This window comes from Chionomys nivalis, chromosome 6, assembly GCF_950005125.1.
Source record: "Chionomys nivalis chromosome 6, mChiNiv1.1, whole genome shotgun sequence".
NCBI classification, from domain to species: Eukaryota; Metazoa; Chordata; class Mammalia; order Rodentia; family Cricetidae; genus Chionomys; species Chionomys nivalis.
In genome coordinates, this window is record NC_080091.1 from 35,522,336 (window position 1) to 35,544,715 (window position 22,380).

A 22,380-nucleotide genomic window follows, 5' to 3' on the forward strand; every position below is an offset into this window, starting at 1 on the left:
AGGGTTCTGTGGGTTGACGTCAATACTGCTAGACACCAGCTAAAAACCAAATAAGCACCTCTAGTAGACGTAGACAAGCCTTAAGAAAGCTTAGAGTTACTATACCTCTGGTTGCTAATTCCACTCAGTGGTTTCTTTTTTTTTTTTTTTTTTTTGGTTTTCGAGACAGGGTTTCTCTGCGGCTTTGGAGCCTGTCCTGGAACTAGCTCTGTAGACTAGGCTGGTCTTGAACTCAGAGAGATCCGCCTGCCTCTGCCTCCCGAGTGCTGGGATTAAAGGCGTGCGCCACCACCGCCCGGCCCACTCAGTGGTTTCTACATTCATCAAATGGGGTTTGTCCCTGGAATACAAGAAATATTCAACGTAATATTTTAAAATGCCACAGACTACCTGAAACAGCAGGTCAAAACCCCACACACGAATCCCAACATACATAGGAAAGAGCATTTGACAAATGAAATATTAAAAATAAATTATTACGATCATTAGCAAAGAGGCTGGGGAGAGGGCTCAGTGAAGGGCACTTCATGTTCTTTCAGAATACTAGTGCCGGGCTCTGCGCAACCACTGGTGAGGGTCTCATAAGCCCCTGTAACTCCAGCTCCGAAGGATCCCACACTCTTCTCTACTCTGAGGCCACCTGCACTCACACGCACACACCCATACACAGAGGCACATGCACTCACATAACTAAAATAAATACATCCTCTGAAAAACAAAAACAAAGCAGGGGCTGGAGAGATGGCTCAGTGGTTAAGCACCGGCTCCTGTTCCAGAGGGATTCGGACCGCTCACAACCATCTGTAACTTCCAGTTTTAGGGGCTATTGTGCCCTCTTCTGGCCTCTGAGGACGCTGCACTCATGTAGGACACAAACACATTCAGGCAAAACACACACATAAAATGAAAACAAAAGAAATTCACCAAGCTAGAAGAAAATTACCTTAAATTACCTTAAATATTAAGTTTCAGAGTGCGAAATTAGGCCCAGAAAATTGAAAAGGTACAATGTTACTAATGAAGATTGCTGCACTTGAAGCAGTCGGGGTGTGCTAGTGTGAACCCCAGCTTTTGCTCACTAGCTGTGCGATTGCTCTTTGCCTCAGTTTCCCTGCCTGTGAGATGATGGACTAGCTCATGCTTGAAAGGGAATCTGAGAAGTAGGTGCAATAACCCTGAGGATTAGCCGGGCGATGGTGGCGCACGCCTTTAATCCCAGCACTCGGGAGGCAGAGGCAGGTGGATCTCTGTGAGTTCGAGACCAGCCTGGTCTACAGAGCTAGTTCCAGGACAGGCTCCAAAGCCACAGAGAAACCCTGTCTCGAAAAACCAAAAAAAAATAATAATAATAACCCTGAGGATTCAGAAGCGTGCACAGATTATTATGAGCTGCTTGCTAGCCCAGGCCTTATGAAGGCGGAGTGAGAATCACAGTGCAGGCCAGAGAGTGGGAGGGAAGCTTCACACACCCAGGAGCCACCAGGCCACCTGAAACTGGCGATGGATGAGCCGGATGGAGAGCCCGGCGACAACACCCTAAGCAACAAGCTCACACGCTAAGGCCCAGCGGCAAACACGCGTGCGCAAGAAACGCAGCGCTCACTGGGGGTGGAGGGAGGCACGTAGTCCGGGCAACAAGGGGCGTGGTTCCAGGTTTCCTGGGCCTCCAGAGGCGGGGCACACGGGGATTGGCCGGATGAGGCGTGCGGCGATGGGCGGGGCGGAGGCGGGAAGCGATTGGCCGGATGAGCCGATGGGCGGGACGGGCGCGCGGAGATTGGCGGGATGCGGCGCGGCGCGGTGAGTGTACCGCTAAACGGGATTAACGTGGGTGCTGGACCGGGCCGGGGGCTCGCGGGGCCGCGGGCCAGGGGTTCGGTGGTGCTTCGGATTGCTGAGTGGGCCCGAACTGAGGGCGTCTGCTGCGGAGCGGGGCGGGGCGAGGCGCCCGCCGCCTCCGGCTGGGGACACCGTATGGGCCTCTGCCCATCACCGTGCGTGTTCGGCTTGTATTGAGTTCACATGTGCCCATTTGGCAAATTCGTTGAGTCCGCTTCTTAAGCCAGAGTTGCGCATTATAGGAAGCAGAGCCAACTAGAAGAATTTGAACTTTGAATTAGCGATACTAAAAAAGTAAAATGAAAAGAAAGCTGTGTTCAGAACTTGCTACGTTCAGGCTGTTGTCATTTCACCTATGCAATGGGAAATGTGTTGAAGCACCCAATACTGTTTACTGAAATCCTCCGTGCATCCCCTGAGCACGTCTTAATTGGGCTCGTTGTGTGACCGTTGTGCAATACCTCGTTGAAGAGAAAAAAAAAAAAAAAAAACCTCTGCCTTCCTGAAACTTAGGGTACACTTGGAGGAGGCAAAGTAAACATGCTTCAGAAGACAAAGCAGACAATTGGCGTGGCAGATGTAGTAAAATTAGATGGGGGAGGTGAATCTTGAGGAAAGACTTGAAGGGGAAGAGCCAGTGAACCTGGGAGGCACATAGAGTAGCCAGGCCTCTGCTGGAGCCCCTGCTGTGGTAGGGACACTTGGAAGGAGGAACAGGTGGGAGGGGAGGACCAGCCAGCCCAGGGCTGATCTTCCAGGTAAGAACTTGGGGCTTTATTTGCTGAAATAGCAGCCATCGGAGAGTCTTGAGCAGAGCAGGGACAGCTCTGTTTTCTTTTTATCACTAATTATATTATGGCAGGCTTCTTTGACGATGCCTGGCAGCGTTCCCAGAAGTAGGGTAGTTTCCAGGGAAGTGGATGAAGGCAGATCAATAATTCTATTTGAGGGTATGCTGAATTTGAGACCCTGGAAATTGGGTAGAAATATGGAGAAGGTAATGACAAAGTTTGGAGCGAGCTCCAGGTTTTATCTGATTAAGTCTGTAGGGTGATATCTCCAGACACAGTATGCGCCCCTCCTTTCTCGGCGCCCATCGGATGCAGTGTGGGCAGTTTGCTTGGGACACCCAGGGAGCTGCGTTGCAGGGATGCCTTCACGTGTCTCCACAGTGATGCTCCTGAGCCTGGACACAGCTGCTGGACAAGCCAGAGGCACTGCCATGTTTTCAGAGCAGGCAGCACAGCGGGCGCACACTCTGCTCTCCCCACCATCGGCCAGCAATGCCACCTTTGCCCGGGTGCCTGTGGCAACTTACACCAACTCCTCACAGCCCTTTCGACTGGGAGAGCGCAGCTTTAGCCGTCAGTATGCCCACATTTATGCCACCCGCCTCGTCCAGATGAGACCCTTCCTGGTGACCCGGGCCCAGCAGCACTGGGGTAAGCTTGGGGTATGCTCATCCCAGAACTGGGACTTTTCTCTAACCTATTAGCACTTTCCAGTTACCGTGGAAACGGCCTCCTTAGCTCTCTGATGCTTCTTAAGATAAGAATGAGGATTAAATTTACCTGTGGGGTTAAAGTTAGGTTTTGTTCAGAGGCTGGTGTGAGGTAAGGCCTGAGTTCTGGCAATGAACAGCTATTTCCTATCCTAGCGAGAGGGCCCCTTATCATGACAGGCTGGGCACCAAAAGCCTTGGTCTTTGAGGGATGGACCGCACCCAAACCATAGCAGAGCCGCAGGTGGAGATTCGGAATCTGTTGTTTCTGTTGGCATCCGAGGCTTCTGTGTGGTCCTGAGTCCCCCTTCCTGCTGTGGAATTGCCTGCTCTCTGGGTGGAGCTCTGAGGAATGTTCTTGGCTCTTCCGGGGCATGAGTGTGGTTCTGGCCCAGCCCCCACTTCACCCTGCCTCCTCAGCAATCTGTTCTGGGATTGGGTCTGTGCTGATGAATCCCTGGAACTTTCTGGAACTGGCATTCTTCTTCCTGTGCAGCTTGGCTTTCCACATCTTTCCTGCTGAGCGCAATGGGATGGGCATTCACACGCGTTCTGTTTGCCTCCTGGGGGCTCTGAATGGCAAGGCTGCTGGCTCCACAGGGAAGAGAATGAGACCAAGGTGTGGGGGGACATGAAGTGGGAAGTGGAAGGTGTATTTTCAGAGGATGGAGCACCGGGCAGAGCAGGGGCTGGCACATAAGAACCCAAAGTCTTAGCTTGGCATGGTGGCACACGTCTTTAATCCCAGCACATGGGAGGCAGAGGCAGCTGGGTCACTATGAGTTTGAGGACAGCCTGGTCTACAGAGTGAGTTTGAGGACAGCCAGAACTATGTAGTGAGACACTGTCTTAAACAAAGAGAAGAATCCGGAGTTTTAAGGACATGGTAGTTGTCAGGACAAGCATGTGACTGAGATGTAGGTAATGCGGTTCACAGTTGCTTCCTGTGGCCATGGTAATGAAGTGTTGTAAACAGGGGACTTAGGACAACACATATTTAGTCTCCCATGGTTCTGCAGGCCAAAAGTCTGAAATCAGGTTGTCAGCAGGGCTGGTTCCTTCTAGAGGCTTTAGGGTAGCTCCTTCCAGTTTCTGGTGGCTCCAGGAGGCCCTGGGATTGTGCCCGAACCACTCCAGTCTCTTTCCTGTCTTCGCACGGCCTCGCTCTGGCCTTCCCTGCCTCTGTAGATGCTTGGCATCAAGGTCCCACTCCACCCACAGTCCCTTTATCCCCTCTGGTGGACCCTTTCACCATTGCATTGAGGTCCAGGGAACCTTCACTTAACAGGCTCTTCCTCCTGGCAAAGACTGGGGGAGCAGCACTCCTGTGAGCCCCAGTAAGTGCCCTGTGGTAGAGGCTGGGCATCAGGGTCATCTGGGTGTCGTCAGGGTGGGATCTCATAATCTGACTCTGCCCTCACATCCAGGCAGTGGAGTCGCAGTAAAGAAGTTGTGTGAGCTGCAGCCTGGGGAGCAGTGCTGTGTGGTGGGCACGCTCTTCAAAGCCATGCCGCTCCAGCCCTCCATCCTGCGGGAGATAAGCGAGGAGGTGAGCCCTACCACCCTGGTGCACCAACCTTGTCCCGGTGGATTGAGGCTGGACCTCTGACTGGAGGGGGTAGCAAAGCCAATCCAGGCAGGCAGGGGTTGTGGTGCCACTTCATAACACAGGAGCTATGGCAATCTGGGCTCTAAGACCGCCTTCCATCTGTCCCTCAGCACAACCTGATCCCCCAGCCTCCTCGGAGCAAATACATCCACCCAGACGATGAGCTAGTCTTAGAAGATGAACTGCAGCGCATCAAACTGAAAGGCACCATCGATGTGTCCAAGTTGGTCACAGGTGGGAGCCCAGAGGAGTGGGGACCCTGAAAAGAGGGTGGCTGTGGGAGACTGGCAAGGGTGTGGATGGGGTAGCCTGTGAATTACAGGCTGCCTCCCTAGAGTCTTGGGAAGTAGATATGGGTTTACGTGGTCAAGGGCTGCTGGTCCACAGAGGATTATCTCGGAGATCAATCTTCCTGTCTCCATTCAAAAGCAGTGAGCCCGAGGAGACATCTTATCGAGGCTTCACTGGAGTGGCTGAGGGGTGGCCTGGAGGTAGGAGACCCACAAAGGCTACCTTGGGTTCTGACTTCACCCTCCCTCAGGAACGGTCTTGGCAGTGTTTGGCTCCGTGAGAGACGATGGCAAGTTTCAGGTTGAGGACCACTGTTTTGCTGACCTGGCCCCACAGAAACCTGTGCCCCCTCTTGACACAGACAGGTGAGGCACCCCACTCCAGCACCCCAGTGTCCCTGTGGGAAGGAGTTGCCTCCTTCCAGCAACCCACAGGACCTCACCGTCCCCTGCAGGTTTGTGCTGCTGGTGTCTGGGTTGGGCCTGGGCGGAGGTGGCGGAGAGAGCCTCCTGGGCACCCAGCTGCTGGTGGACGTGGTGACAGGACAGCTCGGGGACGAAGGAGAACAGTGCAGTGCTGCGCATGTCTCTCGAGTCATCCTTGCCGGCAACCTCCTCAGTCACAATACCCAGAGCAGAGATTCCATCAACAAGGTACGGAGTTCACCTGACTACTCAGCCTGGCCTGTTAGCATGACTGGGCCTGCTGCTCCGGGCCTGCCTCATAAGGTATGGGAGCCAGGGTGGAGTTCAGGACCTGTGCAGTCAGCCCCTATCTACCTTTCAGAAGGTAGAGATACCTGCTGCTGGCCTTTGCCTTGCCCAGAGCTGAGGGCCCGGCCACATCCTAGGTCTCTTCTCCCAGGCCAAGTACCTCACCAAGAAAACCCAGGCAGCCAGCGTGGAGGCAGTCAAAATGCTGGATGAGATCCTACTGCAGCTGAGCGTGAGCAGCTTGGGAAATGGCAGGGCTGTGGGAACCCAGCTAGTGAAGCTGCTGTTGGATGGGAAGGGAAGGTAGGGTGGGCAGAGTCGTAGGGGTGGGGCCTCTCGCGGCCTACGAGCTCCCCCTGCCTTGTGCCCTCCAGGCCTCGGTACCTGTGGATGTGATGCCAGGCGAATTCGATCCAACCAACTATACACTCCCACAGCAGCCCCTGCACCCCTGCATGTTCCCACTGGCCACGGCCTATTCCACGCTGCAGCTGGTCACCAACCCGTATCAAGCCACCATCGATGGAGTAAGGTAGTCAACATGTACAAGACACGGGGTCGAAGTAAGCCTGGGAGTGCACAGGACGGCAGAAGGCCCTCCTGGCATCTTTCTACCCTGCAGGGTTGGCTTGGGCATCCCTGTGAGGCCATCGGGTAGGATCTGAGATAGTCTGTGGCTGGGTGGCAGTGATAGCCCCCTCGCCCTCCCGGTCTCCACCCAGGCCACAGTTAGGAGAACTTTCCTCTTCCAGGTTCCTGGGGACGTCTGGACAGAATGTGAGTGATATTTTCCGATACAGCAGCATGGAAGACCACTTAGAGATCCTAGAGTGGACCCTGCGCGTCCGTCACCTCAGCCCCACGGCTCCGGACACCTTAGGTATCTGCTCAGTTACATTTCAGAGAAGCCATTCTGGAATCAAAATTCTGTCCACGCCCAAGGCCTGTACAATTGGAGACTAGGGGCGTAAAGCCCCTAGCATCACTGGGCCTGTGATCACCGGGCACTCTGTCACAGTTGGGGTGCTGTTGCATTCAGTGAGAATGTAGCTCAACAACAGGTCTTTCTGCAGGGTGTTACCCCTTCTACAAAAGTGACCCGTTCATCTTTCCGGAGTGCCCCCATGTCTATTTCTGTGGCAACACCCCCAGCTTTGGCTCCAAAATCGTCCGAGGTAAGTTTTACCTTTGGGGGCTCCAGGCCTGAGTCATCAGAAACAACTTTGCCTTACAAAGGTCCCTACAGGATAGACACTGTGTGTGGTGGCGATTGTGTTATGGTGTGTGGGGTAGCTGACTGGCGAGGGTCTGAGGTGGACCCAAGCACATGGTACAACCGTGGCTGCTGTTTCTGGGGACGTCCCTGTAAGGCAGGTCCTACCCAGAACCTAAAGCGGGCCCTATGTTGTCTTGCAGGTCCTGAGGACCAGGTGGTGCTGTTGGTGGCCGTTCCTGACTTTAGTTCTACACAGACTGCCTGTCTGGTGAACCTACGCAGCCTGGCCTGCCAGCCTATCAGCTTCACAGGCTTTGGAGCAGAACACGATGACCTGGGGGACCTGGGGCTGGGTCCCTGAGGCAGCCGGGCCATTCACCCTTGCCGCGTGAGCCCTGTAAATAAAACACGATTTTTTACAGATCTGGGCCTTGAGCATCTGGGCTTGTGTGGGATGGGACTGGCGGGAGCCCCAGCAAGCCAGCCTCCTCTCCCGCTGAGCAGATCAGTGCCGTGGGTGCCATGAGTTTGTTTTATTGCTGTGACCGTGGCTTCCTTGCCTGCCCTCCCCAAAGGTTGGCAGGTAGAACTGGAGCTTCTGCATAGACTCTGGCTTAGGAGCCCTGGTGGCCTTGATGTCCCACACTGGGGAGGGTGGCCCACCTAGGGGGACCTCCGATGGCTAAGTGTCAGCCAGCACGGGCTTGGGAAGTGCTGTCTTAGTTTGAATTGGGCATTGGGATCCCGGTCTCAGAAATCCCCAAAGTTCACTGTGTAGGTCTCCACCGTCGTGAATGGAAATGTGGGGCCCGTGTCCATCTCCTCTTCCTCCTCCTCCATTTCCTCCTCCTCCAGCTCAGTCCCGTACTCTGTCCCAAACTCTGTCACTATTTCTGTGTAAGTCTCAGTCTCTGACTCCTCCCAGCCTGCAGTGGTTGTAGGTGGAATTTCCGAGGGCCTCCAGGTAACGCCTGGTGTAGGGGAAGAGGGAGGCGTAGGGGAAGGGGTGGGGCTTATGGCAGGGCCTGTGGTAGCATTGAGGCGGCGCAGCCGCATCTGTTCCCTCATCCGGAGCCGGTACTGTAGACGGCGCTGCTGCATGCGCCGCTGCTGGGGGGTCATGGGTCGTGAGGGGTCGATGCGGAAAATAGGCCGGTTCCCATTCATAGCCAAGATCTCCCGAATGCGCTTCCAGTTGGAGCGAGCCAGGATGAAGTTGCACTGGGTGGCCCCAATGTCATAGTCCACGTTGCAGGTCTTGGCACTTGAGGTGTAGCCCTCTGCGTGGGCCGTCACACGGTACTCACCCGGGTTGAGGATACGCCAATAGTCACCTCCACTTGCTGTATAAAGAAGATAGGCCTGGTTGTCCCAGAGCCTCTCCAGCTCTGCCCTCTCCGATTCCCCTAGGCCCAGTTCTCCCAAGTCCTGGGCAGGCCCAATACCTCTGGCAGAGTGCAAAGGACCCTCTGGGTCCTGGGTTGCCCTTGCTACTTGGGGAGACTTGCTACTACTTTGGAAGGGCAAGGTCCCCATCTGGGAAGGCAAAGTTATACACACATAGCCAGGTGTCACGACGCTAGCTCTATAATCTTAGTGCTCGAAGCAGGGCTTGAATTCAGGGCCAGCCTGGGCTATGCAGAAGTTCTAGGCCAGCCAGAAGTACATGTCTGGGATCCTTAAAAAAAAAAAAGGGTAGGGATGGGAAGGGTACATGCCGAATACCTGTCTTCACACCATGGTTGATGCCATTCACGGAGATGGTAGCATTGGCAATGGGAATGCCTTGCTCATCTGTCACCACACCCTTAATGCCACGGTGCACCTGCAAAAGGGAGGTGTGGGCGCACATGGAGATTCCGTGTCCATACTCCTCCCAAGCTTCGCCCTCCTCCTGTGTAGCCCAGGCTGCCCCACCTGCTCCATGAAGGTGAGCAGCGCCTCCTTGTTGTTCTCCCACTCCCGGGGCAGCTCACTCTCATGAGGGAACTTGTCACAGCCCAGGTAAATAGAGAGCTCCAGGCAGTTAGTATGTAGGTAGCTGAAGTCATTGATAGCTGGACAGACAAAAACAAACCCGTGGTCATCCCCTCCCCAGGCTACACGCCTTCCCCAAGTTCTCTCCAGGAAGACTTACTCCCAGACCGAGGATTCCACTTGGCCCCGTTGACAATGCCCATGCCGCTGGTGTAGTCCTGGGCCTGGCACCCTCCCCGGTAGGGCTCGGTCATGGTGAGATGGGCAGAGGCGAAAGAGATGGCCAGCCAGCGGAAAATGGCATGATCTGGAGTCTCCTGGGCCTCGGAGCCCTCATAATCATCTTCTCCACGGGCAGCTGCCATCGCTGCTGCCAACAGCTGCTCCTGGCTAGGCGTCCGAGCCATGTCATAGGGGTAAGACACAAGTCGCTCACCACCGTTCAGATTTGCACCCAGCACGAAGGGGTTCTTCTCCATCCAGGAAATGATGGCCCGGACTTCTGTGGATACCTGGAGATGTGTGGTGGAAGAAGCTATGTTCCCTAACATCCGTGGGACCCCACATTAGCGATGTACTTCTCACATCCTCCCCATGTCCCCGATTCTTCCTCTTGCCCTCCAGGGTCTCAGTGCCTCCACCTCAGCTCCCTGTTGGCAACCCTCCCTCCACCTAGCTGCTGCCACTCACCACACCAGGACCTGTTCCTCACCGTGGCATCTGGGGACAGGTAGCGTTCAGGGATTGGCAAGTTATTGTTGGGGACCCTGTAGGGGACCCATTTCTTTTCCTCAGCTGCCCAGAGCACAGAGTTGAGATCTGGGAAGTCCTCAAAGATGTCAAAGCCCTCCTCAGTCCACAGCCCCAGTGCCCAGTTCCCAAACTCTGAGCCCTGCAAGGAAAACCATGGGTGACTATGGGGTGGTAAGTCAGGGAAGGTCTACCCATGCCTCCAATCTCTACCCATGTGAGCCCCACAACCCACCATCTGCGCGGCCACCTCGTAGCCGTCTGGGTTCAGTGAAGGCACCAAGTGGATCCGCGTATCCTGTACCAGGCTGCGCACTCGGGGGTTCCCGTCGCGGTATTCATGGCACAGGTACTGCATGAGCAGTAACAGGAGCTCTCGGCCGAGCACCTCGTTGCCATGGATCCCAGCTGTGTAGCGGAACTCAGGCTCCCCTGCAAAGACAGGAGCCATAGTAAGCACTTAGCTCGGCAAGGCCCAGATACACTCAAAGGGGTTGGGGGCAGCTGACACTTGTGGGGCTCAGCAAGGCGGGCCTGGGTCCCCTGGGGTCTCCAGGTCAGGGACCAGCTGGTGAGTGCTATATATCACTGTAGAGGCCCAGCAGGAGGGAAGCAGTGCAGGGACCCCATGACTCTAGGCATTGGCAAAACAATGTCCCAGGCCCTCACCCAGCTCGTGCTCCCCAGGGTTGTCCGAGATCTCCATCGCGTAGATCTTGAGCCCCCGTGAACTCTTGCCTAGGCTGTAGGTGCGGGTAATTGTGGGGCACTCCTCATTCACCATCTTCATCAGCTGGCAGGGACAAGACATGTCACTGAGTTATCCTCCTGCTTCCCTGACGGGTTCTATGGGAAGAGGCGGGTAACTCCCGTCCCTCTCAGATGACCAGGTACTAGTTCTTTCCCTAAAGCAAGAGGTGGCCAACACTCCTTAAAGGGAGATTATACCTTTGGAATAGTAGGGACAGGGCCACGTACAAGCTCTCTTATACCCCATCCCAGCCTGTACTCCGGCTTCTAACCTGGCGCATATCCTTGTAGCTGTGATGCCGGAAGTCCAGGTTGTCAGTGGTTACCACCTCGTTCTGTGCATAGTAGCTGTGGACAGCTGCAGAAGAGCAGGTACACAGGGCCTGAATCAGCTGCCCTTTGCTCCAGACCCAGGTCACACTGCGGCCACCCCAAGCCACAGCCAGCCCCTCTTCACTCACGGGTCACGGGGCAGCCTAGCACCTCCAGCCGCATGCACAGGCTACCGTTCCAGGTGAGCGGATAGATGCGAATAAAACGGGCAACAACTGGCTCGGGGAGCTCACTCAACACAGGCGTGTCCTTGTCCACATTCCCATGGAAGGTCTGGAGAGAAACAGGCCTCTGTGTAGTACCCTGCTCTCCCAAGAGCCCACCCTGGCCCAGACAATGAGGGCAAAGCAGAAGACTCAGGCACCCACCATCTCCTCATAGCCATTGGTGTACATCACCCAGGTCTGGCTGTCATTGCTGAAGCCCACGAAGAAGGTGGTCACAAAGTCGTCACTGTGGAGCAGACATAGCCAAGTAAAGTGTCAGCTAGGCACTGGAGCATGGCCTGGACCTCTGGAGCCAGATTCTCTGTCTGGTCATAGGCCGTGGCCGCTGCAACACTTGTCTGTCTGTCTGCACATGCAAACCTACTAGCTAGGACTGAGGGGCAAGTGCATGGTTGATCTCTCATTGATTTTTCTGGCCTTCCCAGTTCAGGTCAAGGGCCATCTGGAATGTCCCAAACGGAACTCAGAGCCATACTGGAGTCCCTGCCCACTGCCTAAGAGCCCGTCTACATACTGGATGCTGGAATCGCGGCCTTGGGTAATGACGCCTGTGAACCGAGTTGTCCTCCTGGTGTCCACCTCAATCCACTGGGTCTGTGACTCATCCTCAGCACACCATGCCCCGTCGTAGTAGTCATCTTCATTAGTGCCAGCCTGTTAAAGGGGATGCTGAGCACGGGCAGGGCAGCCCTCGCCCACTGCAGGATGAACCGTCCACTCACCCACCTGCATGTTGAGCCGGCCCCGCTGAGCTCCCAGGCCGTGGCGCAGCATGGAGGAGGCACGGATCTGGTTGTCCTCAATGCGGTGTGATTCCATCCCAATAGGTGGACACTCTGCAGATGCACGGCCTGGTTCAGCGGCTCACACTCAACCTCCCTTCACTAGTCCAGAGCCAACAGGCCTATAGCGCATGCCCCTTATATGGGGGTGCCAGTTAGGGCACTTGTATAGCTATGACTCTGAAGACTGCAGATTCCACCCATCTCCAGGGGGTTCAGAGCAGGCCAGGAGCCAGTATGACCCAAGCCTGTTTCCCCTGCGTTAGCTACATTTGAAGGATGAGCTGATGGTGCCCAACACTTATGATAAATTCCAGCGACTTCACCTAGATGAGGCCCTTTGCACATGGCTTCAAAATGAAACCTCTAAAGGCAGCTGGAGACCTCCCTTCCTCCCCTAGGCCCTGCCCCCATCCCACCGTCACCCAGCTGCTGGACACTAAGAAGTTCTGCCCTTCCCCACCCGCTAAGCAGGCCAACCTCAGGTCAGAGCACAGGTACAGCTGAGGAAGGCTGTCTTCAGCTCACGGGGTTCTTCCATGTGCTACAAGAATCTACGGTGGGATAGGTTTCTGGGGGTCAAAGCTACACCAGGAAATCTGGTCCAGCGTGCAGTCCTGAGTGGGCCATCACCTGACACCTGGTCCTACTCACTGATTTTCTCCACTGGGGCCCACTCCTCTTCCAAGTCCTCGCCCTTCCGTGGCCCTGTTAACAAAGGAAAGGGTTGAAGCCAAGGGCCTACAGTGGCAAAAAGCCAAATGCTACACCATGGAGACTGGCCACAAACCTTTGTGGTCCTTGTTTTTCTCCACAGCCCACTTGTCCTCTGTCTCCTCCTTGGGGTTACTGCCCTCCTTTTTGGGTTTCTCTAGGGGCATGTAAGATAAGAGAGGCCAGTCAGGTTAGCCCTGGACCTGGAGTAGGGAAAGCCAAGCTGAGCAGGGAATACATGGAGAAGGCTGTCAGGTTGAGCTAGGGGTCCGTGAAGGTCAGGCTGACTTGAGAGCAAGCAGGAGGGGTCGGGCTGACCTGCGAGCTTGTGGGGAAGAGTGAGGCTGAGCCTGGAGCATGCAGATAAGAATCAGGCTGAGCGGGAGCGGGAGGCTCATGGAGCAGACACAGTGGCCTCAGAGGCTGGCCTGCTACAGTGTCTGCCTGGTCTCACTCACTCAGCTCCTCCTTCTCTTCATCCACCTCTTGTCCAACATCTGGCTTCTGTGGTGGAGGACGGGGGAAGTAATAGTCCACTGTGGGAGAGACAGCCAGGCTTAGCTGACCCCAATCCTGTCCTGGCCTGGCTCCTGACTTCACAGGAGCTCAAAGGGCAGGCCTGATCAATAGGGGAGAGAGGTGAGAAGGTAGGGGACAGGCTAAGACTGAGGTCACAAACCTGGTGCAAGTTCTGCCTATGGGAAGGAAAATCAAAGATGCGCAGAGATATGCCTGGGCACCAGGACACGAGATATGTCTGGGTGGCAGCTAGCGCATGTGGCCAGGGGAGGGCGGGCCCTGAGAGCTGGGCTGAAGCCAAGGGCTGGAGTCATTAATAATAACACAAGGGCAGGGAAATGGTAAGGACTGTACAAGGCGAGAGCCCAGGAAGGAGATCTGAGTGATCCAATGGGATCTGAGAAAGGAGAGCACCGAGGGCAACAGCCCAGCCCTCTGGAGAAGGCAGTGAGCTGGCAGGAAGCCTGCTAGAGCCCAGGGTAGGGAGGGCTGGGTCCACATATGGTAACAGGCCTGAGGCGGAGTCGCAGGGACACCCCTATTGGAGGCAAGAGCAAAGTCAGGAGCCAGGAAGGGAGGCAGAGAAGGCCCATGTCCATGAGCCTGCATCCCTTGGACTCTGGGATACTAGATACTCACTGTCGTCATAGTTGGGGATCAAGTAGCCATCCCCATAGTCAGGAGGCAGAAGGGGCTGCAGAGGTGGATCTGTGGGGGTAAGGTGGAGGTGAACTAGGGCCTCTCTCCGACCCCGAGTCCCCTCTAATGTCTCCCATCTTACCGACTTCCTTCCTTTCTTCTGGCTCTTCGACCTTCTCCTCAAGGCGCTCTGGCCAGAGCCTCCTCCTGCTGGGTGTTGGTCTGGGCTGCTTCTGGCGCCGGATGTATTCAACTAAGAGGGAAGCAGATTCTAAGTAGCCATCCTGGGTGCTTAGGTAGGACCATCAGTGCCTAGGCCAGAGTCTAGTCCATGCCCACACAGGGGTCCTACTCACAGTCCTCATAGTCCTCCCTCTCTATCTGGTCATTGTAGTCCAGCGTGGGTGCCTCGGTCTCCTCTTCTGGCTCTGAGGGGAAACAACAGTGGCCTTCTAACAGCCATACCCAGGTCCAGTCCAGAAAGCCCCTGAGTCTAGTAGGGCTGAGTGGCTGGCCACCCTGAGACCGAGATGATGACAGCTACTCACCTGGCTGGTGCTCCTTGGCCTCCACCTGGGTCCCCTCTCCTTGACCCTGCCAGGTATTTTGGAAGGTTCTTCCTACAACACAAGACCCAGGAGTGGATAAACAAGGGTGCCTACCCGGACCACCTTGAGAGCTTACGACAGCTGGACCTGTGGTACCCTCCTAAGGCTGAGCTCTCTCTGAGGAAGCATAGGCACTCTGCTGGTATACCCTGGGGCTAGAGTGCTCCACTGCCTTCCGGGTGATGGTGGGAAGCTTACTTCAAAGCTTACTATAAAGCTGAGGAAAGCAGGTGGGGCCAGGGGGCAGGGTTCTCCACCTATAAGCTCCCAAGCTCTCTCCCTGCCCAAGTGGTAGCCTTAAGAGAATTTATTGCTAAAACTACCAAGTTCATGACAAGGCCACAAAGCTTCCTTATCTTAGGGTCCCAAGGATCTCTCCTCATGTCTCCATGTCCTCAAAGAGGTCAGAACCCCAAGGAGCCTGTTACAAACCTCTCTCCTGGGGTAGCTCCTCGAGGCTGGGGTTAGAGGGTGGGGGTAGTGGCCACTCCAGCGTTTCTAAGGGGGCCACGGTTGAGAGCCTTTTCCCTGCAGAGGGCCTCTTAGTGGCCTTGGGTGGCTTCTCCTTGGGCTTCTTGGTGGCCTTGGGTGGCTTCTCCTTGGGCTTCTTGGTGGCCTTAGGTGGCTTCTCCTTGGGCTTCTTGGTGGCCTTAGGTGGCTTCTCCTTTCCCTTCTTGGGAGGCCTGGTGGACCCCTCCACAGGTTGTTTTGTAACCTTGGGACCTTTGTCCTTCTTTCCTTTCTTCCCTCTGTCTTTGTTCTTTTCTGGAGGAACTGCCAAGGATGAAGATGTGAGTTAAACAATCAGAGCCCATTCTGTGTGCCCATGTGGTTCTCAGAATGCCCACAGCCTGGGTATGGGGGCACTCGCCCGCCCCAGGAAACTCAGGTTAGCCACTTGCTCAAGTGGCAGAATGAGATCCGTGTCCAGGCTTCCTGTCTGCACACCTCGAGCCCTCAGCATCAGCTCTCGGCTGCTCTGAAGGCTCAGCATGGGGCACGATATCTAGGGAGACACGGCCATCTGCCAGAACATCCATGGGGGTCTCTCACAATCCACTTTTTCCATGTCTGGTTACTCCTGAAGCACAGTTCTTCCCAGGCAGGGAAGGCACAGGAAAATGCCTGAAGGAGCAAGGCTCCGGGAGCAAACTGCCAGGCAATTAAAAGGGCATGGCTTGGCCTCTCCTTAAGGGACAAGATGAACTTCAAAGAGGTTTTCGGGTCTGGCTGCGGTGTAGTTCAGTACTAGAGCAGCCCCTGGTGTGTGCAAAGCCTCTTGTCTGATTCCCTAGCACTGCACCAAAGGAGGAAGGTGACAGGCAGGCATGACTTGAAGCCTAAAAGGAAGGCCTAGGGTAGGTTGTGAGCCAGAACCAACAGAAGACCCTGGGGACCACGTCAAGGACCAAGGGACAGGTAGGTAGCTCCTAGCTGCTGGTTCATCTCAGAGAAGTCTAGTAGCAGGGGCCACCCTCCCAGCACCCCAAGAGCTGCAAATACTGCAGAGAATTTAATGGTGGATGGGAAACAGAACGGCAGTTGCCTGCAACACAGGGAACATTACAAAACATGCAGCAGAAGCCCTTGCAGCCATGTCTAAGCCTTGACTGGGGGCAGGCAGAACGGTGCAGGGAGGTGAGGGGTAGGGGAGAACAGGACAGACCTACAGCAGTCACAGCAGTCGGGGCTGGAGGGGGAGCTGCTGACCTCAGGAATGATGAATGGTGCCTTAGAGTCTCCTGGGAGAGAGATCACAAGATCCTCTGCCACTCTCCAGAGGGCCGTGAAAAACAGCCAAGATTTACGGACATCTGGTTACGTAAGAGGCTCCAGATTACATGCCTTGGTGATGCTATCACCTCGGCTAGTTCTGACCATCTCAGACTACCCACTTTCACCTGGAAGTTTGGAGAACAGAGGTCTTCCGCATCCCCCTCCCCTGCCTGTGTGTTTCTGTGGGAGGGGAGGAGGCAGAAGCTTGCCACTAACAGACTAGGGCCAGTTTGTACGGGGAGGTGAAACACAATCCCCTTCTGGCCCAAACCTGCATCCTCGTGAGTCTTGGACGACTGGATCCTCAGAACCACAAAAGCCCAGTGCCACCCTGTGTTGGACATACCCCCAGGTCTCCAAACTCCTGGCTAGAACTGCCGCCTGGCACGGTGTTGCCTTGTATAGCACTGGAGAGCACTTTCTCACTGGGCAGCATGGGAAGGGGCCAGACCCTCCAGGGCCCCTGTATGCTCACCTGAGGCCATGGCCTCCCATGCCTCCAGGTTCTCACCTTCTGTGTCTGCCCGAACCTTGCCCCCTGCCTTGGATTTGCGGGCACGCTGGGTGGGCTCTGGAAGTGGCTGGGATTCCACGTCGTCCTCCCGGGGCGGGGACTGGGTCTCCAGCTCCGAAAGGAAGCCTTCGAGGAACTCCTCGATCTCGTCGTCCGTCAGCACCGTCTGTGGGCTCCCCCCGGGGCACAGCGCCAGCAGTGCCAGGAGGCCGCAGAGCAGAGGTGCGGTGCGCACCACAGCCATGGCTTTAGGCACCCGCGGGAGCGGGGTGGGCTCAAGCAAGGACTTGGGTGGCAGGGGCGGTGCCCCGCGTGGGGGCGGGAAAGGGCGTGAGGGACCCTGAGGAGCAACGTGGGCGTCGAGGTTATCCAAAAAGGAGTGGGAGAGTCAGGGAGGACAAGGGGCTCTGGGAGAGGTTCTGGCGGCCCTGGGCGCTCCAGCCCCGCGTGGCTAGCTCTCACGCGGACCGCCCTCCAGAGTGCTTGCGACGGCCTGGCCAGGGCGGGGGCTTCGGGTTTCCGGAGGGAGAGGAGGAGGAGTCGGCCTTGGACCGGGGGCTGCGGGGGAGGGAGGCGGAGCAGCATGGAGCCCCGACTGCTAGCAGCGTCTGCGCCCAGCTTAGAGGGTCTGGGTGCAGGGCGAGTGGGGGAAGGAAGGCCTGGGAGGAGCGACTACAGAGTAGAAGTTATGCGGGAGGGAGTGTGCAGGGTCTAAGGAGGCCTATGCTCTACCTGTTGTGCCCTCTGCTCCGAGCCTCCCAGCTTGCTAGGAGAGGGAGGGAGGACCCTCCCAGGTACTGTCAACCTACTCCTCCCCACTCTCTGGAGGTTGGTTCTTTATCGCGCATCACCTGCTGCGTGCAGGCGCAGATGTCACCTTCCTGCAGTTGTCACCAACATCCCGGGTCTTTGGAGCCAACCACTGCTCACAACAGAAAAGACAACCTTGTGAGGATTCACTTTTTTGAGTGAGGTTGTGAAAAACTGCCCTCAGCAAGCCAGCTGCTGCCCTGGAGCTAGGAGCCCGACTTAGAGCTCAGCTCTCAGGTCCCATTGTGGACAATTAGTTCTTTCCTTCCTTTCTCTAACCAGGAGTGCCCCTGCTCTCCTTAAGCAAGTAGGGATGCTACAGCAAGAACTGGTCCCTGAGGTCTATTCCACCCCTGCCCTCCTAGCCAGCTGATGTCGGCAAGTGACCTCAGAGTCCACAACTTACTGTATGCATATGAAATGAATCCTGTTGTGTTGTGCCTGGCACACATGGTCAACACTTGCATCCCACGGGCTACCGGCCCTCGTCAGTGCTATCCCCAACACCCACCCCAGGACAACTCTCTCACAGCTAGGCCTCCGCAGAAGTGACTTCAGCTTGGCGGTAGCAGCAAGGGTGAGGTGAATGAAGCAAGTCTCACCCACTGTCCTCTGCTGAATCACCATGCTCAAGCTCAGTTCTGGGAATTTGCTTACGTGCACCCCTCGGGTCCAGTGTGTCATGCTGGGGAGGCCACAGGGTGCACAAGGGGCCATGGGATGTCACTTCCCTAGGAATGGGTCATACTTGGACTGAATTTCCCTGGGTATTCTCTGCCAGGGAAAACAGAAATCATTTCAAAAATGTAAAACAAAAAAACCCAAGGTCTAGAGATCTTTGTCCTCAGCCTCAGTGAGTCACGAACAGGAATGTGAGCAGAATATCTGTGAGGAGCTGGGCTCAGGAGCTCTAAGAGTCCGGAAAGGTGGACAGGGAACACTATGCTAGGCTGCTGTTCCTCCTCTAAGGAGCCCTTTTCGGGAAGTCCTTCTGACTTGAGCCCACAGTTCTGGGGCAGGGGGATAACCAGAAGTCAGAGCCTGTGAGGGGAGCCCTCCACTCTGCCGAAGAGCATAACACTTAAATCAAATGTCTGGAATTTGATTTAGATCAAGGCCAGTTGAGGAAGTGGGAGGCTGGTGGCTCTTCCATGACCAAGAGCGCTCAGAGGATCCAAGGCATTCTGTGTCCATGTTCAAGTGTTTGGGGTGGGGTGGGGATAGACAGTTTGGTAACTCCTCTCCCCTCCTGACTCCAGCCTTCCGTGTGAATGTAACATGGTCTTCTTGAGGGATCACACAGCAGAACAGCCTGAAACAAGGGTGGTGCCCCTCAGTGCTGCAGAGTGGGCAGGAGAGTCCCTGGGGAAGCGGAGGTCCTTCATTGAATCTGTGTTGTTTGCACCTCTTAGGCCTTGGAACAAGCATCCTGCCAAGAGCTCTACCTGCAGAGGGAAGCCCCAGAAGAGGAACCAGGAGAGAGGCTTGGGTCAAGGGCAAGGAAGACCGATGCCCTCTTCTGGCTTTCACAGGCACTGCATGCAGATGGTGCACAGATGTACTTAGGGAACAAACACTAGTACAAAAATTAAATTAAATTAAAATGAATAAAGATAAATAAAGAAATGAGTTGGGCTGTGGTGTTGCATGCCTCTAGTCCCAGCACTTAGGAGGCAGAGGCAGGCAGATCTCTAAGTTCAGGGACAGCCTGGGACAGCCTGGTCTACAGAGTGAGTTCCTGGACAGCAAGGACTGCACAGAGAAACCCTGTCTCAAATAGCCAAAATAATAAATAAGTAAGTAAAATAAATGAGCTTAGTCAGTTATGCTGACTGATGATGGGTCAGAAGCAAGGGGGATACTAGGGAGGAGCAGGAGATGGAAGGCATTTCCTGTTTCTTCATCCCTTATGGAGGATCTTAGTTTCCCTGTGCTTCAGTGGGAAAGAATGGTTCCACTCTGAGAGGAAGGATCTGCCCCTTTGGACCCAACATAAAGGCAAAGTTCTAGTTAGCATATGTCATTGTTGCTGGTACCATTCAAGCCCCCAGAAAACGCTGGGTGGACTCGGGATCACAAGGGTCATACCTACTCCTGCTTGCTGGTGACTGCTGTCTCTCCTGTATCCAGATCTCAGAGGCCTGTCTTATCAAATGGTGTCACAAGCTTCCTCACTTGCTCCCCATGTCTGAGAAATGCTGCAGCCTCCCATGGAGTTCCCGAGTAATTCACAGCACCTCTTTGGGAGCTGTTCCTCTCGCCCCACAGAGTGGGAGCTTTATGCTGTGACTTGCTCTAAGGGAACTGGGCAAGCCTGGAGGTCTCAGCTGAAATCTACATAACACCATAGAATGTACAGACCTTTCAATAGGATGTTTGCTTGGGACCGGCCAGAATTCCAGCCACCAAAGACGTGGAACTCTCCTGAGGAAAGTTGAGGTAGAGAAAACTGAGGCCAGGAACTCAGCAACTGGGACCCTGGACAGAAGAGCCCACACGAGGACCTCCAAAGCTACTTTGGGGGAGGGGAAAGGAATACCAGACTGGCTGCAAACCTCTCATGAAAGCTCAAGCCCCACCCGGTAGGGCCCTGAGTCAAAGCCTGCTGGGTAAGTATGTTTCTCCCCTTGAGAGGGTACTTACAGTATCAGTGATAGACAAACTTCCAGGTAAGCCTTCTAAGATTGAACAGAACCCACCTTCCAAGATTCTGTCTCTCTGTCTCTCTCTCTGTCTCTCTCTCTGTCTCTCTCTGTCTCTCTCTCTCTCTCACACACACACACACACACAGAGAGAGAGAGAGAGAGAGAGAGAGAGAGAGAGAGAGAGAGAGAGAGAGAGAGAGAGTCAACAGTCAGCAGGTCCCTGGCAGCACCAGTGGGGAGGGCAAGGCCAGTTTTCTTCCCAGAAGCCCTCTGGTCAGCTCCTGATCAAGACTTACCTGCTAGAAGGTCCATTATCTCTGAACTCTAGTGGAGAGCTGTACATGGGGCAGGAGGCTGCAAGAACCTGGGAACTAGGCAGCAGACAGACCCCCCTAACCTGAGCCTGCAGCAGACAGACCTCCCTAACCTGAGCCTGAAGCCTGTGAACTCTCTGTGGCAAGAGTTCCAACATGGAAGGTCTGAGGAGAGTAAAGCCATGTGTACTGATGGCCCTAGGAGCTCTCTCTTTTTTTTTTCAATTGCTCCCAAGTCTACTGGTTAGTTCCACCATGTGTGTTTGGGGAGATGTGGTTTTGAATTGGAGGTCCAAGAAACCTGGTTTTCGTCACCAGGCCTCTGGAACCTCAGAGAGTGTCCCTCTTGGACACTGGGCCTTCCCAGGGACCAAAGAGAAAAGGACCAGACTCCCAGACTCTTCCCTGACCTGGGAGAAGTCCTCCTTCTCTGCAGCCTTGCTGCCTGGACTTCATCAGTGGGGTCCGATGCCCACAGAGTAAGGTGATTCCCTGTGCTGTGTGAGCCCGAGTCTTCCAGGCAGTGGCCGGCCATCCCAACAACTGTCAGAACAATCCTCTCGGTTTCCAACAACTTGAAAACCACATGTGATTTTCCATAGTCCAGGCTCCCTGGGCCCGGCTGCTGAGCGAGCAGAGTTCCTGCTGAATTCCTTCCACTCACCGCAGGGCAGACAGTGGGCCCAGCTGTGGGGAGACTCTCTGGAATGGGGGGTCACCACATCCAGGCAGGGCAGACATCCAGCTCTGATGAGTAATTCTGCAGCCTGCCTCTGGGAAGAGGACATGTGACAAATTAGTATAACAATCATCCCAGTGTTAAACCGGAGGGAACGGAGATGACGAGACCCTTCAAAACGGGGCCGTGAACACAAAGAACATTTGCTGTCCCATGCACCTTCATGAAAATGAACTTCAGACAGGTTAAGATGTCAAGATTTCTTGCCCTGGATAGAAAATTTTGTTGCAGGCCAGTGTTGGCTCTGTGTACAACAAAGGTCACTGGGAATGAAATTTCAAAGGAGACAGAATATTGGGAAAGAGCATGAACATCCTTAGCCTCGTTTGAGGAATCATCTGAGACCAACGGGGACGAACCTACTGGGACGTCAAACCCTGCAACACTGCACTCTTTTTGTTTGTTTGGGATTGGGTATCACTATGTAGTCCAGGCTAGCCTAGAACTCATGATCCTTCTGCCTCAGTCTCCTGAATGCAGAGATTGTAGCAAAGCCAATGACTTTCTCTCTGAGTCTCAGTTTCTCTCTTTTGTGAAATAGGTCAAAATGACACTATTAAATCTCTTTAACATGGTTCAAGTTATCACAGAGATACAGCTTCATTCTTGTACCTGAAAAACAGTAATCATTTTTACTTTTATTTATTTTTATTTAATTATTATTGTTTTTTACTTTACTTTTTTTTTTTGAGACAAGGTTTCTTTGATGCCCTAGCTATCCTGGAACTTGCTTTGTAGACAGGCTGGCCTTGAGCTTACTCTCATCTGAGTACCTCTGCCTCTGAGTGTGCCCTGCAGCTTGGTAAGGGAAGCTGTTTTTGTTGTTGTTGTTGTTGTTGTTTTGTTTAGTTTAGTTTTTCAAGGCAAGGTTTCTCTGTGTGCTTTGGACCCTGTCCTTGGACTCACTTGGTAGACCAGGCTGACCTTGAACTCACCTGCCTCTGCTTACCAAGTGCTGGGATTAAAGGTGTGTGACACCACTGTCCAGCAGGAAGCCACATTTTTAAAGTTAATTTGATTTTATTTCCCTTTTAAAAGTCTAGTTTACTGAGAAAGCATTTATTTACCCAGCATGCATGAGGCCCTGGGTTCTACTACGAGAAAAACAAAAACA

At 54.5% G+C, this 22,380-nt stretch overlaps 2 protein-coding genes across 4 annotated transcripts; one reads left to right on the forward strand and one right to left on the reverse strand.

Annotated features, from left to right (window-relative positions):
* The first annotated feature begins 1,754 nt into the window (after positions 1 to 1,754).
* Pold2 (DNA polymerase delta 2, accessory subunit) lies at positions 1,755 to 7,590 on the forward strand. Of its 3 annotated transcripts, none has more exons than XM_057771970.1 (11): positions 1,755 to 1,800; positions 3,012 to 3,281; positions 4,768 to 4,889; positions 5,060 to 5,183; positions 5,491 to 5,605; positions 5,695 to 5,893; positions 6,105 to 6,185; positions 6,328 to 6,485; positions 6,706 to 6,833; positions 7,027 to 7,128; positions 7,370 to 7,590. In XM_057771970.1, exons 2-11 carry the CDS (start codon positions 3,014 to 3,016, stop codon positions 7,528 to 7,530), a joined length of 1,458 nt encoding a protein of 485 aa, XP_057627953.1. In that variant the 5' UTR covers positions 1,755 to 1,800; positions 3,012 to 3,013; the 3' UTR covers positions 7,531 to 7,590. The 3 variants fall into 3 exon arrangements, with proteins under 3 accessions (XP_057627953.1, XP_057627954.1, XP_057627952.1); XM_057771971.1 differs by lacking the exon at positions 1,755 to 1,800 and adding an exon at positions 1,840 to 1,994; XM_057771969.1 differs by lacking the exon at positions 1,755 to 1,800 and adding an exon at positions 2,307 to 2,597.
* Positions 7,591 to 7,694: 104 nt separating this feature from the next.
* Positions 7,695 to 17,230, reverse strand: Aebp1 (AE binding protein 1). The gene is made up of 21 exons (XM_057773030.1): positions 16,756 to 17,230; positions 14,901 to 15,242; positions 14,409 to 14,480; positions 14,217 to 14,288; positions 14,003 to 14,113; positions 13,861 to 13,929; positions 13,161 to 13,238; positions 12,779 to 12,859; positions 12,643 to 12,696; positions 11,933 to 12,042; positions 11,721 to 11,860; positions 11,348 to 11,432; positions 11,108 to 11,252; positions 10,919 to 11,004; positions 10,566 to 10,689; positions 10,132 to 10,328; positions 9,859 to 10,038; positions 9,307 to 9,658; positions 9,087 to 9,226; positions 8,895 to 8,994; positions 7,695 to 8,512 (listed from the first exon to the last, which is right to left on the reverse strand). The coding sequence occupies exons 1-21, from the start codon at positions 17,000 to 17,002 to the stop codon at positions 7,920 to 7,922; spliced, it is 3,378 nt and encodes a 1,125-aa protein (XP_057629013.1). The 5' UTR covers positions 17,003 to 17,230; the 3' UTR covers positions 7,695 to 7,919.
* Between the last annotated feature and the right edge of the window lie 5,150 nt (positions 17,231 to 22,380).

Excerpts from the sequence above, each read along its gene's own strand:
- Pold2 (XM_057771970.1), top strand. The coding sequence starts at position 3,014 with ATGCTCCTGAGCCTGGACACAGCTGCTGGACAAGCCAGAGGCACTGCC. Across the intron at positions 6,186-6,327 it reads AGATCCTACTGCAGCTGAGC|GCCTCGGTACCTGTGGATGT; the intron begins GTGAGCAGCTTG and ends TGTGCCCTCCAG. Across the intron at positions 6,486-6,705 it reads GCCACCATCGATGGAGTAAG|GTTCCTGGGGACGTCTGGAC; the intron begins GTAGTCAACATG and ends TTCCTCTTCCAG.
- Aebp1 (XM_057773030.1), bottom strand. The coding sequence starts at position 17,002 with ATGGCTGTGGTGCGCACCGCACCTCTGCTCTGCGGCCTCCTGGCACTG. Across the intron at positions 14,289-14,408 it reads GGCCAAGGAGCACCAGCCAG|AGCCAGAAGAGGAGACCGAG; the intron begins GTGAGTAGCTGT and ends GTTTCCCCTCAG. Across the intron at positions 13,239-13,860 it reads GATCCCCAACTATGACGACA|TGGACTATTACTTCCCCCGT; the intron begins GTGAGTATCTAG and ends TCTCTCCCACAG.